Source organism: Lutra lutra, chromosome 3 (assembly GCF_902655055.1).
Source record: "Lutra lutra chromosome 3, mLutLut1.2, whole genome shotgun sequence".
Taxonomy (NCBI): Eukaryota; Metazoa; Chordata; class Mammalia; order Carnivora; family Mustelidae; genus Lutra; species Lutra lutra.
In genome coordinates, this window is record NC_062280.1 from 13,319,088 (window position 1) to 13,331,663 (window position 12,576).

At 40.9% G+C, this 12,576-nt stretch overlaps 1 protein-coding gene across 3 annotated transcripts in view; it reads right to left on the minus strand.

The window, feature by feature from the left end:
- Positions 1-387: 387 nt before the first annotated feature.
- FLACC1 (flagellum associated containing coiled-coil domains 1) overlaps positions 388-12,576 on the minus strand; it is a 33,991-nt gene continuing 21,802 nt past the window's right edge. For all 3 annotated transcript variants that reach the window (XM_047720747.1, XM_047720745.1, XM_047720748.1), the window contains 6 exons: positions 11,259-11,358; positions 9,540-9,643; positions 6,077-6,139; positions 3,348-3,437; positions 2,914-3,023; positions 388-1,316 (listed from right to left, as the gene is read on the minus strand). In XM_047720747.1, coding sequence (XP_047576703.1) covers positions 1,196-1,316; positions 2,914-3,023; positions 3,348-3,437; positions 6,077-6,139; positions 9,540-9,643; positions 11,259-11,358 — 588 coding nt within the window. In that variant the 3' untranslated portion in view covers positions 388-1,195. The remainder of the gene's footprint in view (positions 1,317-2,913; positions 3,024-3,347; positions 3,438-6,076; positions 6,140-9,539; positions 9,644-11,258; positions 11,359-12,576) is intronic.

Genomic DNA, 12,576 nt, shown 5'->3' on the forward strand with positions numbered 1-12,576 from the left:
CTTATCGCTTCTAAGATCTCTGTATCCACCAAAACCTCTTTTTTTTTGGCAAATGATACTTTCTCCATTCATGCATAATTTCATTGCTTTCTTTTTTTTCACTGCTTTCTTTTTTTCTATTTTTTCTTTATTTAGTTTATTCTAAATTTATTTTAATAATTCTAAATTTATAAAAAAGTCTTTTTAAAAAGATTTTTTCAATACTATTTTTTCAATAATATTTTTAATAGAATAAAATGGAATGTAACTTACTGTTGGCTAGAGATTGGTTTGTTTGTTCGTTTTTTTGTTGTTTGCCATTGGCATCTCACAGGTGGAAAACACTGAGATCACAGGTATGTTTCACTTTAGCCTCCTGATGTTGGCTCACACAGTTGTATTTTCTTAAAAAATGCGTTCCCCATATGTAAAAATTGGGACAGTGTCACATAAAAACCACAATATCTTTTATTGTTTTTAAAAATCAGAATATCTGACCACATCAATCCCATTCCAGTGCTGCCACACAAGAAGATGGGTTCACCCACTCCCCCCTACCACCCCATCCCATCCCCTACATTTAGGCTCCTGCCAATTACCATTTACCACTGTGGTTGTTTTTGTGATTATTTTTCCTTATGTCCAGTCCACCTCTCTTATTTATGTTGCCTGCCCTGTGAGGATTTGAATTCTGGTAATTATTTAGAGAAGGTGGCAACAATCATCAGAAACTTTTCCCAAATCATAGTTACAGGAAAGATGACTGAGAAATGGAGCAGTGGAGACACACGTAAGAGAAAAGGTTTTTGGAATTGAATCAATTATCATTCTTGCTAGCAAAGTGCCCCAAAGGGACAAAAGCTAAACTTCAAAATGTAGTCAATATTTAATAGGAAGTTCTTCAGATCAGTGTTTTCATAATGAAATCCAGAAATATGGAAGAGAAAATAGTACCTTGCCCAGAGAAAGAGCAGATCCAGATATAGAGAACATCACCTTTCAATGAAGAGTCTTGAAAATCTGTATAATTGAGATGAGAATTCAAACATTCCCAATCACTTAGAAGAAAGCAGATTGTGAAAAGACAAAAGTAGAACCAAGGCATTCCAGGAACTAAACTCATAATACACTTTTTCCAGAAAACCTCACCAGAGTTCTCTAAGCCTAGAGAGTCAGTGTTCCTGCCATCTTTTGTATGGGAGAGCAACTTTTGGGCTCATAATTCTTGTTTTCCATTGCTGTCATCTTCTAAAATGTCAGAATCGTTCTCATAAATAGAGGTAGACCTCCAAGATCGTTCTTCATAAATTTCTTCATTCTTGGCAATTATTTTTTGCCTGTAAAGAAAGAGAAGACATATCACTACAGACTCAAAGGGTAGAAGGGCATCGAGGATATATGGGGGGGGGGAGGGAAATATGGTTTTGTTCCTTCACCGGGGGCAGTTGCACACATTACTTGCAGTGCTTTTGAATTTAGTAAGATACGATATTTATGTTACCAGATTCCCAAATGAGGAATATTCTGCTGAGGGGAAACAGAGTATGCCATCCCAAAATACTCCACCTTGCATATTGATTAGTTTGAATTAAATTTACTTCAGCAACCACCAATACAAGAAAGATACTCTGACCCTCCTTTGTCCCCCTGAAAGTAGGAAAGAAAAATACCTTCCCTGTACCAGAAGGTAAAGAGACATCCTTCTCACCAGAAATAGGGAATTTAGGGCTGAGGAGGCTGTATGAACATAACTTCTTACTTCCTCACTAAATTTACTACCCCGAATCCAAACTGCTTTGTCTTGTCAATTCCTTATAAATTTATTGTCTCTTTGTCTAAAAGGTATAAAGGCTGCCCACTTCGGTCACTTCTTTGAGTCTCATATTTTTATGAGCTCCTATACATTCAAAATTAAAATTTTTTTCTCCTGTTAATCTGTCTCATGTCAATTTAACTATTAGGCCAGCCAAGCAACCTACAACGGAAAAAGGGAAAAGCTTTACTCTCCTATACTACCAAATCAATGCAATGAATAACTTCCTTTTACTAAAATATTGACCAAAATTTATCTCAATGATTTAAAATGCATCTTCAGGTAATAATGTAATTTCTGACCTAAAGTTGACTTTCACAGGAACTAAATGCAGCCGTATCTAAGTGTAAACCACCGACACGGAAACCCCTAAACTCTCAGGGGACGTGGTAAAAACTCAGAGCTCCCATGGGTTGTCATGACAGTTTCTAATCATTCATTCATTAAACAAATATTTACAAAACATCTACTATGGATTCCAACTCTATGACGTTCTGGAAGGGGCAAGACTAGAGAGACAGTGGAAAGATCAGTAATTGCCAGGAGTTGGGAGGGGAAGCCAAGAATGAATCGGTGGATGGCAGAGGACTTTAGGGATTTAAAAGAGACAAACCATGAGAAACGGTGGGCTCTGAGAGACAAACTGAGGGTTTTGGAGGAGGTGGTGGGGGGTGAGGTGAACCTGGTGGTGGGTATTAAGGAGGTCACATATTGCATGGAGCACTGGGTGTGGTGCATAAACAATGAATTTTGGAACACTGACAAAAAATTAAATTAAAAAAAATAAATGAGTTATAAAGGAAAACAAAATAAAATGTATTCACAGAACTGAATAAACTCAGAGACCCTCAGCTAAATTTCATGTGCCATTCTGCATTAAAATGAAGATGTAGGTAAGAGAGAGGAGTCTAGACACATTCCCCAAACCGCTTGTGAACTGTGTGACCTTAGCAGGTGAGTTCTCTGTCCAGGCTCTGAGTCAGTATCTCCCTCCAGGAAGTGCCCATGCCTTGTCCTTATTAGGGAACACCTGGGTTCATCTTCCTCTATTCCTCACCCAAACTCCCTCCCGCTTTCCAAAGAAAACTCAGCCATATCTTTTTGAGCAGCATCTTTCATACCTTAGATGAATGTTCTCTTCTGTCAGAAGCTGTATGGTATATTTAAACTTTTCTTCAGCTTCGGCAAGCTTGATCTGGAACATTTTCTCCAGATTTCCCACTGTGGCTTTCTGAAGGACATGTAAATTTTATTTACTTATTTATTTTTTTAAAGATTACTTATTTATTTATTTAACTGACAAGGAGAGAGAGAGAGAGAGAAAACACAAGCAGGGGGAATGGGAGAGGGAGAAGCAGACTCCCTACTGAGCAGGGAGCCCGATGCGGGGCTTGATCTCAGGACCCAGGATCATGACCTGAGCTGAAGGCAGAGCCACCCAGGCGCCCTGGACATATACATTTTAATAGCATCCAAAACAGAGCTATATGATAGAGCTGCCCAGAGACCTGGATGCCTCAGCACGATCCCCAACCCCACTCCAGCCAGGACTTGCCTCTTTCTGAAGTTCCATCTGGGTTTGGTAGAGGGTAGTGTTAAGTGTTTCCAGGATAACAGCTTGTGTATTCAACTCTTCCTCCATGACCTGCGTAAGAAGAAACGGTTTCAGGACAACATGTCTACCCATTTACTCTCTTCTGCAGGGCACCTGGACAAGAAGGTGAAGCATCAACTTTACTCCTTCTCTTACATGGTTCAGTCATTTCATCCTGTTAAATCTATCTTCTCTATGTCTTGCCCATCTATACTACCCTCTGCAGTCTCACTACCACTGTCTTGGATCCAGCCCTCACTGGAGCTCGTGTGGGTTGTCATAATAGCTCCCAAACAAGTATTTATTAACGGAAAAGGCAAAACTACAGAGACAGTAAAAAGATGAGTGATTGCTGGGGGTTGGGAGGGGAAGCAAGGGATAAACAGGTGGAAGACAGAGGATGTTTAGGCAAAGAAACTACACTGTATGATACTGCAATGGTACATGCATGCTGTATTTGGTGGCATTTGACAAAACCTACAGAATGGGTAACACAGAGAGAGAACCCTAATGTCAATTATGGACTTTAGTCAAAAGGGATGTATCAATAATGGTTCATCAGCTGTAACAATAGGACCACACTAATGCAAGATGTTAATAATAGAGAATTGTATGTTTGTGTTGGGGGAGGATAAGAGGTATCTCTGCACTTTCTGCTGAATTTTTCAGTAAACCTCACATTGCTCTAAAAAAACAGTCTTTTAATTAGGAAAAAAACCCTCCTGTTGTAGGCAACAGAAGTATTATGGTGAACAAGAAAAATATAATCCCTATTCTTATGGATGTACATTCTAGTGAGGGGGATGTAAAAAATTAGAGTTAATAAAATAATTACAATAATAAATTTAAAACAAACCAAGGATAAGACAGAATATGCAGTGTAAGTTCAGGGAAAGGACAAATGTGGAATCTACATTAGGTAGATGCTGAAGAGACTATAAAAATGAACCCGATGGGTCCCTGCTTTCAGGTGTCAGCTCTGTTTAACTCCTACATGTACTCAGAGCTCTTCCTGTGGACTAAGCCTCCTCCCAAGATTTATAGACTAGAGAGGTTCCATTACTTACTTACTCCATCACTTACATATTGTGTAAAGCACTGTACCAGCACATTTAGAATTTTTAAAATTCATTTATTCATTCAAAAAATCAGTTGGTATTTACTGGGTTTCTTGATGTGCCAGGCACTGTTCTAGCAACTAGAGATTAGTGGCAGAGAAAACAGACAAAAATCTCTGCCTTCATTGAGTTTATCAGGTTAGACAGTTATGAATCTGCATAGAAAATAAAACAGGAAAAAGGAAGGGTTGGGTGGGTTGTTAAGCCTATAAATAGAGTAGCCCCTTGGAAGTGGCATTTAAGCAAAGACCAGAAAGGTAAGAAAGTTAGTCGTGGATATCTGGGAGACAGCTTCCTAGGAAGAGAGAATGTCAAGTTCAAAGACCTCAAGGTAGAGGATCCTGACATGTTAAAGGGATAGCAATGGGTCCAGTGCCACTGGGGCGGCACGATGGAGGGCAAGCTACAGAAGGAGATGAGGTTGGGGGAAAGAACCACGAGCATGGAGTAGGTAGAAAATCCCCCGGGGTCAACACAGGACTGGGAATAGTTTATTCCCACTAACCAGAGTACACAGAGTATTGGGCAGACTACTCAGAAGGGTATAATCTGTGTGGGGGGGGGAGGGACTAATCTTAGACTACAGACTGCTTTAATTCTGCCTAACAAAGCTTAAAGGTAAGGCTTGGAAATACCAAACTGTTTCTAAGTAACTAAACTGCATCCCAGAACAAAGCACAACCATATTTAAAGGAATACAAAAATATTCAGCACCCAACAAGGTAAACATTCCAATGGTGGGTGTCCAATAAAAAATTACCAGAGATGCAAATAAGGGAGAAAATATGACCACAAATGAGGAGCGAAATCAATTAATGATTTCGAATTAGTAGGCAAGGTCGATAAAGCAGTTATTATAATATACTGGGTCTTTCTTGTTCCAAAACCTATCCCTCTACCATGCAGGACATTGAGGGCTGTTTACCCAACAATGATGAGGCCTTGCCTAAGCTTGGAGAGATCATTCCATGATTTTATAAGGGCTAGTCTTTCCCCAAACATGTCCATTCCAGATCCAAGTTAAATTCTCTGTGAAAGAAGAACCACAAGGGGGTTTATGGGTTTGAACAATTTCTCTTCAGGTGTCTCCCACATGGAACTGCCATAATTTGTCCCAGAAGAACAGAATTCTTTGAAGAAATTGTTGGACGTGAGGTACACTCAGAATTTTAAGGAGAGGCTTGGAGTTAAAGTTCCTGGGGGCAGTATTGTATTTTTTAGAGTTTAAAGGAAGAATTTGGTATTCAGAAGTCACGACTCTTGTGGTTTGAGCCTCACTAGAAATGGAGGGTATTTGACACTGAAGATCACACAGCACACTGCTTATAAATTTCTTCAAATTGCTCTAAAAAGATGCTAAGAGCTTTGTTTTACAGATGACTTTGTATTATAGTTCTAAAGTTCTTTTTGACCTGTTGAATCCAGCAAACTCAGCTCTAGGTCTCCGCTCCCCTCCCCCCCTTTTTTTTTTGGTTTTGGAAAATTATCATAGATTCCATTTTATTGAGAGTACATAATTTTATTGATGCATTTGTAAGATCCTAATTCCACAGGAAAAATGAAAAAACTTACCTGTTTGGTCTTTCTCAGCTCCTCTAATTGTAAGGTGTCATTTTCATGTTGTTTCAATAGCTCCTAAAAATAATTTTATTTGGAAAGGGTCAGCCCTGGGGTTTCTAGGACTTCTTTTTTTTTTTTTTTTAAGATTTTATTTATTTATTTGGCAGAGAGAGAGATCACAAGTAGGCAGAGGGGCAGGCAGAGAGAGGGGGGAAGAAGTCTCCCCGCCAAGCAGAGAGCCTGACGTGGGGCTCGATCCCAGGACCTTGAGATCATGACCCGAGCCGGAGGCAGAAGCTCAACACACTGAGCCACCCAGGTGCCCTGGTTTCTAGGACTTCTTTCAGAGAATTAAGAAAGTCAGAATAGGATTCTGGAATATATTCACCAAAGTTTAGATATTGGTATAATGAAGCACACTTTATAGACTAATGACATGACACACTGAAGTTAAATTTTGAAAATCTTACTTATGTGCAACCTTGATAGGGCTACTATTGTTGAATATTATTAATGTTGTTAAATATTTTGTTCTGTCACAAATTGATCTTTATATTCAGTACAATCCCAGTCAGAATACTTTCTTGACAAACTGATTCTGTAGTTTATATAGAAGGGCCAAAATTACCTTGAAAAACAAGAGCAAAATTAGATTTTTATTCCCTGATTTCAAGCTACAGTAATTGAGACAATGGCTGTCTTGGCCTAGGTATGGACTAATAGTTCAATGGGACGGAATGGAACAACTAGATATTTATAGAGAAAAAAATGACCTATGACCTCTATCTCACTCCATACATAAAAATTATTCAAAATAGATCACAAAGGGGTACCTGGGTGGCTCAGTCAGTTAAGTGTCTGCCTTCAGCTCAGGTCATGATCCCAGGGTCCCAGGATTGAGTCCTGCATTGGGCTCCCTGCTCAGTAGAGGGTCTGTTTGTCTCTCTCCCTCTGCCCACCCCTCCCCGTTCATGTTCTCTCTCTCTCTCTCTCTCAAATAAATAAATAAACAAAATCTTTAAAAAGAAAACAACACAAAATGGATTGTAGAATCATAAAAACTAAAATTACAAATCTTTTTTAAAAAGAGAAGATCTTTGTATCCTTGGACTAGGCAACAGTTTCATAGAAAGGACACAAAAAGCTGTAACTTCCCCATAAAAAGGGCATGATTAATAATTTGGTTTTCATCAAAATAAAAAACTTCTGCACATGAAAAGATAACATGAACAAAATGAAAAGGCAAACCACAGTGTAGGAGACAATGTTTGTAACGCATATCTGACAAGGAACTTGTATCCACATTACATAAAGTACTCCTACATATCAATAATAAAAAGATAAACAACCCAAGTTTTTTCAAATGGCAAAAGACTTGAACCAACATTTCACAAAAGAAGCAGTACCAAACATAAATTGTTTGGTAAGTATAATTTAAAATATCACCCAACATAGTCCCCAGGGACACTAAAACTCTAGTGGACTATCACTTCATACCTGTTGGAAGGGTCATGGGATGCCAATATTAGTTGCTGATGATGTGGAGCAACTGGAACTCTCGTATGCTTAAGATGTAAGAGTAAAATGACACAACTACTGTGGCAAATGGCTTGGCAATTTCTTATAAAGTTAAATCTATAACTACCCTAGAAACCAATAATAACACTGCTAGGTATATACCCAAAGGAAAAGAAAAAATGTGTCTATGGAAATGCTTGTACAAGGGTGTTTATAAGACCTTTATAAAATGGGGAGGACAGGGCACCAGGGTGGCTCAGTGGGTGGAGCCTCTGCTTTCAGCTCAGGTCATGGTCTCAGGGTCCTGGGATAGAGCCCTGCATCAGGCTCTCTGCTCAGTGGGGAGCCTGCTTCCCCTCCCCCCACCTCTCTCTGCCTGTCTCTGCCTACTTGTGATCTCTTCTTCTCTGTCAAATAAATAAATAAATAAAATCTTAAAAAAAAAAATGAAATAGGGAGGACAACCAATGGAAACAACCAAAACCTCCAAAAACAGGAAAATGGTAAACACATTGTGGGGTATTCCTACAAAGGAAAGCTAATGGGCAATAAAAGGTAAGAAATTACTGCTAGAAATAACAAATGGATAAATTTCACAGACACTGTGTTGAGAAAAAAGGAAGCTATATACCAAAGAGTACATACTGCATTATTCCATTTATATAAGCTTAAAAGCAGGTAAAACAATGCTGGTAGGAATCAAAATAGTGGTTGTCTTGGGGCAAGTGTTGAGGGAGATAGGGTTTAAGTGGAGAGGAATACAAGAGCGATTTCTGGGTTGATAAAATGCTCTAGATCTTTATACAGTTGTTGGTTACATGGATGTGTACATTTGTCAAAACTCACCAAATTATATAGTTAGGATCTCTGTGTTTTGTTAAGTGTAAACTATACTTTCAATGAGAGAGAGAACGAGAGAGAGAGCGTGCGCAGAATTTATAGATTTATCGTTAGCATTACCGGAGAGAACATAGGAGAGGAAAGGAGGCATGCAGAGGATCAAATTTCTCCCCACTAGAGGACTTGCTCCTTCTTATTCAGATGTCTGAGCTCTCCAGACCTCAGAAACCCTAGCCACACTTCACAGTATATCCTGTAACCCCATTACTGTTTTTGCTGTTATAGTGAATGCCAGAAATGGGCTTTGACTGGTGAAATTAGTGGCTTTTTAATTAGCATGATGATTGGAAACAGACTCTTAAAAATGGAATATTCTGGGTAGGTATTATTTTAGAGGCGTGGTCCACTTTGCAGGAAAAGAGTATAGGAATCTAACAAAACCTTTCAGCTATACCCTCAGACATGGCGTCTAAGTCTTGACCCCTAGATGGTCCTCTGTCTGCTCAGGAGGTGCTCTGGCTGCCTGAGGCTGACTCCAGGAGTTGCAGAATCCTACCCTTGTCATGCCTTTGCAAATAGCTCCAAAGAATCTTTCACAGACCTAAAAGCTCAGAGAGCTGGTGGTATCATGGCTTGGGGGCTACTTGCTAATGCAGGTTTGTTTAGTAAATGTCTGCCTGTCTGAGGCCTGTTTTCACCATGACCCAACAGCAGTATCAAGGTGGTGAAAGAGTAATGAACAGGAGTGGTTCACCCTCACCCCCTGTGACTTTGAGGTAGCTCCTCTTTACTCTGAGCTGTACATGAACCAAACTTGCTTAGTTTAACTTGCTCCACTGCCCTTTCTCTTCATCTCCAGCCAAGGATGAGGAAGAACATTCATCTTCGATGAATATTCATCATTCAATGGTAATTGACCACCATCGATGGTGGGAAGACCGTCTAGATAAGGACAGCAAGACTGCCAGTCTACTTGCATATATTTCCAGGGAAGCTGGGAAAGGAGGAATAAACCCATAAAGACCAAAAGCTCGACTAATTCCAGAGGCACCCCCGGAACTGGATGTCTCACTGAGGCTGCACCTTCAACCCCTCATGTACTTTGGGCCTAAGTTACCTCCTTCTCGCGAATGAAGTTCTCAAAGACAGCACTGTAGGAGTCATTTATTTTCTTCTTTTCTTCTATTGACTCTAACTCAAACTTTTTTGTCATTTTATGTTCTGCAGAGGTGAGAAGAAATTACATGCATGAGTAAATGTGGGGAAAGCAGATGCAGAGAGAAACTCAAAATGTTTAAAGATAATAGAAATTCCAGACTGGGTCAAATGCAAGTTCCTTTCAGCCTGGAGTTCGGCTTCTGACGCTCACCTGGAGATGCCTGGGAGTCAGGTGAACATGGTGGTGGTTTTCAGGGATGTCAGCCATATGGGGTTTACCCCAATGTCTCTGATTTTTCTGTGGGTATATAATTTATTCTAGATCTATTGCTTATTGTTTTGTCCATTCCCACTGCCGAAGTAACCAATATGCTTTCTTCAATATCCTTACCTTAAAAGACAGCTTTTGGCTAATGGGACTTCTCCAGCAATAACCTTTATTCTGTACTTAGCCCTAGGGTAGAGATAGGCTTAAACTGTTTCTGGCACAAGGGAGCTTGCCAACGGAGGCCCAGGAACAAACAGGGAGTAGTAGGGGGTAGCAGGAAGGGGTAAGGGGCTGATGCAAATTTCTTCTGCAGCCTCATTGTCCTAGGGGTGAATGGGGAGGCAACCTCTAGGTTCACAGGATGGGTCTGGGCTGGGCTACACCGTGTGTAGTTAAAATCGACTTTTTTCAAAACAGAGTGAACATATTAACTTAGATTTTGACAACATGGAATGAGTATAGCATGGGTGCTATAAATCTAGAAGATGATAGGGTCATGCTACACCAGGTCCTAGGTAAAGCCTCGAACAGGGGCAGCTCTGCATTCCTTCCCTCAGCCTTAAGGCCAGGTCTTCATGCTGCCTTCTGGCAGTCAGAGTACCCCCCTGGGCTGGCAATGGCCTTAGGGGTAACTTTCCCAGGGGGTTTCTGAATTTAAATGAGTAATTTGTTGAAATCAACCAAATCTGATACAAATTGGGTTGAGGTAGGATGTGGTACAGGTTTGTAGAAGCCCTACTCCTACCTCAACCAGTCCTCTAGGTTGGGGATCAGAGTCTCCATAAATTCCTCTCTCCTTTTCCCATTTATGAAGATGCTTGGTGGGGGTAGAAGTCTCATCTATTAATCACCTTCTATTATCCAAACTCTGCTAGGTGTTGGAAATACTAAAAATATAGAGTAATATATAAATGTATCAAATCAACACGTTGTACATGCCATGTTATATGTCAATTGTGTCTCAGAGATTGAGATTCTTTCAGGGGAGAAGGGGGATGTGGGAATCCAGAGGCTCTCAGCATAATGATCATGTTTTCCCTCCCCCAACAAGTAAGTATTTGAAACTCTAATTCAAGAACATCTTTTCTGGAACTTTGGGGTTACTTGTATCCAGGTAACAAGTCAACACTGCTACAGATGTCCCAGAATGTGCTCCAGCTCATGATGGCCAAGCTTGGCACAAGTGAGCTTTGGAAGGTACAGGCTTAGACCCTCAAGTGGCTGCACTTTATAAAGACTCTATCCTTGTTGTCACTTTCTTGAAAACTCTATGTACCTTGATTCAGGAGTCCAGCCATGTGGCCGTCACTCTTAGTGGATCTGAGGCTGCCTTTCTCAAGTTGAGACCAAACTTAACGGCAGGTTTTTGGGTACATGTGCCATCCAAAAGATAGCAGTTTCTGTACTCACTCTGCTGTAGCAGGATCTTTTCCCGCTCCAACTTCTCCTCCCTCTCCCAGTCCGCCTTCTTCTTTGACCACTTGTCCTCCATTTCATCATAAATGCTGTCCTGTGGAGTCACAAAGGCACCATGAAGAAAAGTGTCCTGAGAAAGGCTGCACACCAGCTCCAGGCACAGCACGGGGCCCTTTGCAGCTTCCCTCACCTGGAATGCTTGCTAGGAGTCCCTCTATGGGTGGCTGGTGGCAGCAAATTTTAGCCCAGCCCATCTGGGAGCCTGCAGAACCCCTGAAGTCAAGGGCAAGTTCTGCATGGTGTCTGTCCCACTGGAACTGGCTTTTCTTTGAAGACAGGTAGGATTCTCCTGTCAAAGATTCAGATGTCAGCTCCCTCTGAGCCACGAATCACCCATCAGTAGCCCATGAGGAAGCAGGGGAAATGCCTAATGGTTAATGTGAACACTTAGAAAACAGTGGCATGTTTTTCAGAGTGTGTTTATTTTTCCTCAGCAAATCTAACTTCCTTTGTGGTTGAGGTTAAATAAGCCAAACCCGATGCCAGTCCTATTGGCTGGCGCAGACTTCATGGGATTGGGACTTTAGGAGGAAGAAGGCCTAGAACATCGATGTTGCCGGTAAGGTCTCAGGACTCTGAGCCCCCCTTTTCTCCAGGTTAGTGGTACAAATCACACTGGGACCGGGCATCAGAACCTATTTGTAATTATTTGTGGCCATTTTGATAAAGGTTCTCTCTCATCATTTTCAAGACTGGTGAGCAGCTCAGTTTCCATAGAGGTCAAGCTCTCTAGTGAGGTCCAGACTGAAGCAAACATAAGGCCTAGGAAATTGGGGTATCAACCTGATGCTTTCCTAGGCCTTCTTCTATGATGTCTTTCCTGACTGTACCAAGATATATCTTGAAAAACAAGTTTTACATAGAAGATCAAAAGTGAAACTGAATGGTAAATAGAATTTCAGATGTGGTGCTGGTGCTTAACTTGGTTCTTTCCTTATATAGAGTGGTTAACTGTCCTTGTTTGTTTGAGACTAAGTTGTGTCCCAAGTCTCTGAACTTTCAATGCTACAATCTGGAAAGTCCCGGGGAAACCATGACCAGTTGGTCATGATAAAATGGGGGTTTGCTGCCTCAGCCTGTCCTGTCTGCTCCTCACCCCTCCACTCTCTCACCCCTAGGAAGAAATCACGGCCTGCTTCCCCATGGCTCCATCAGATTAGCTGATTTAAATGAAAGAGTTATATTCTGAGATGGCTAGAGCATTCCATCTTCTGCTCGTGGGGTTGGGGTGGGGTGCAGCGATAGAGTCTTT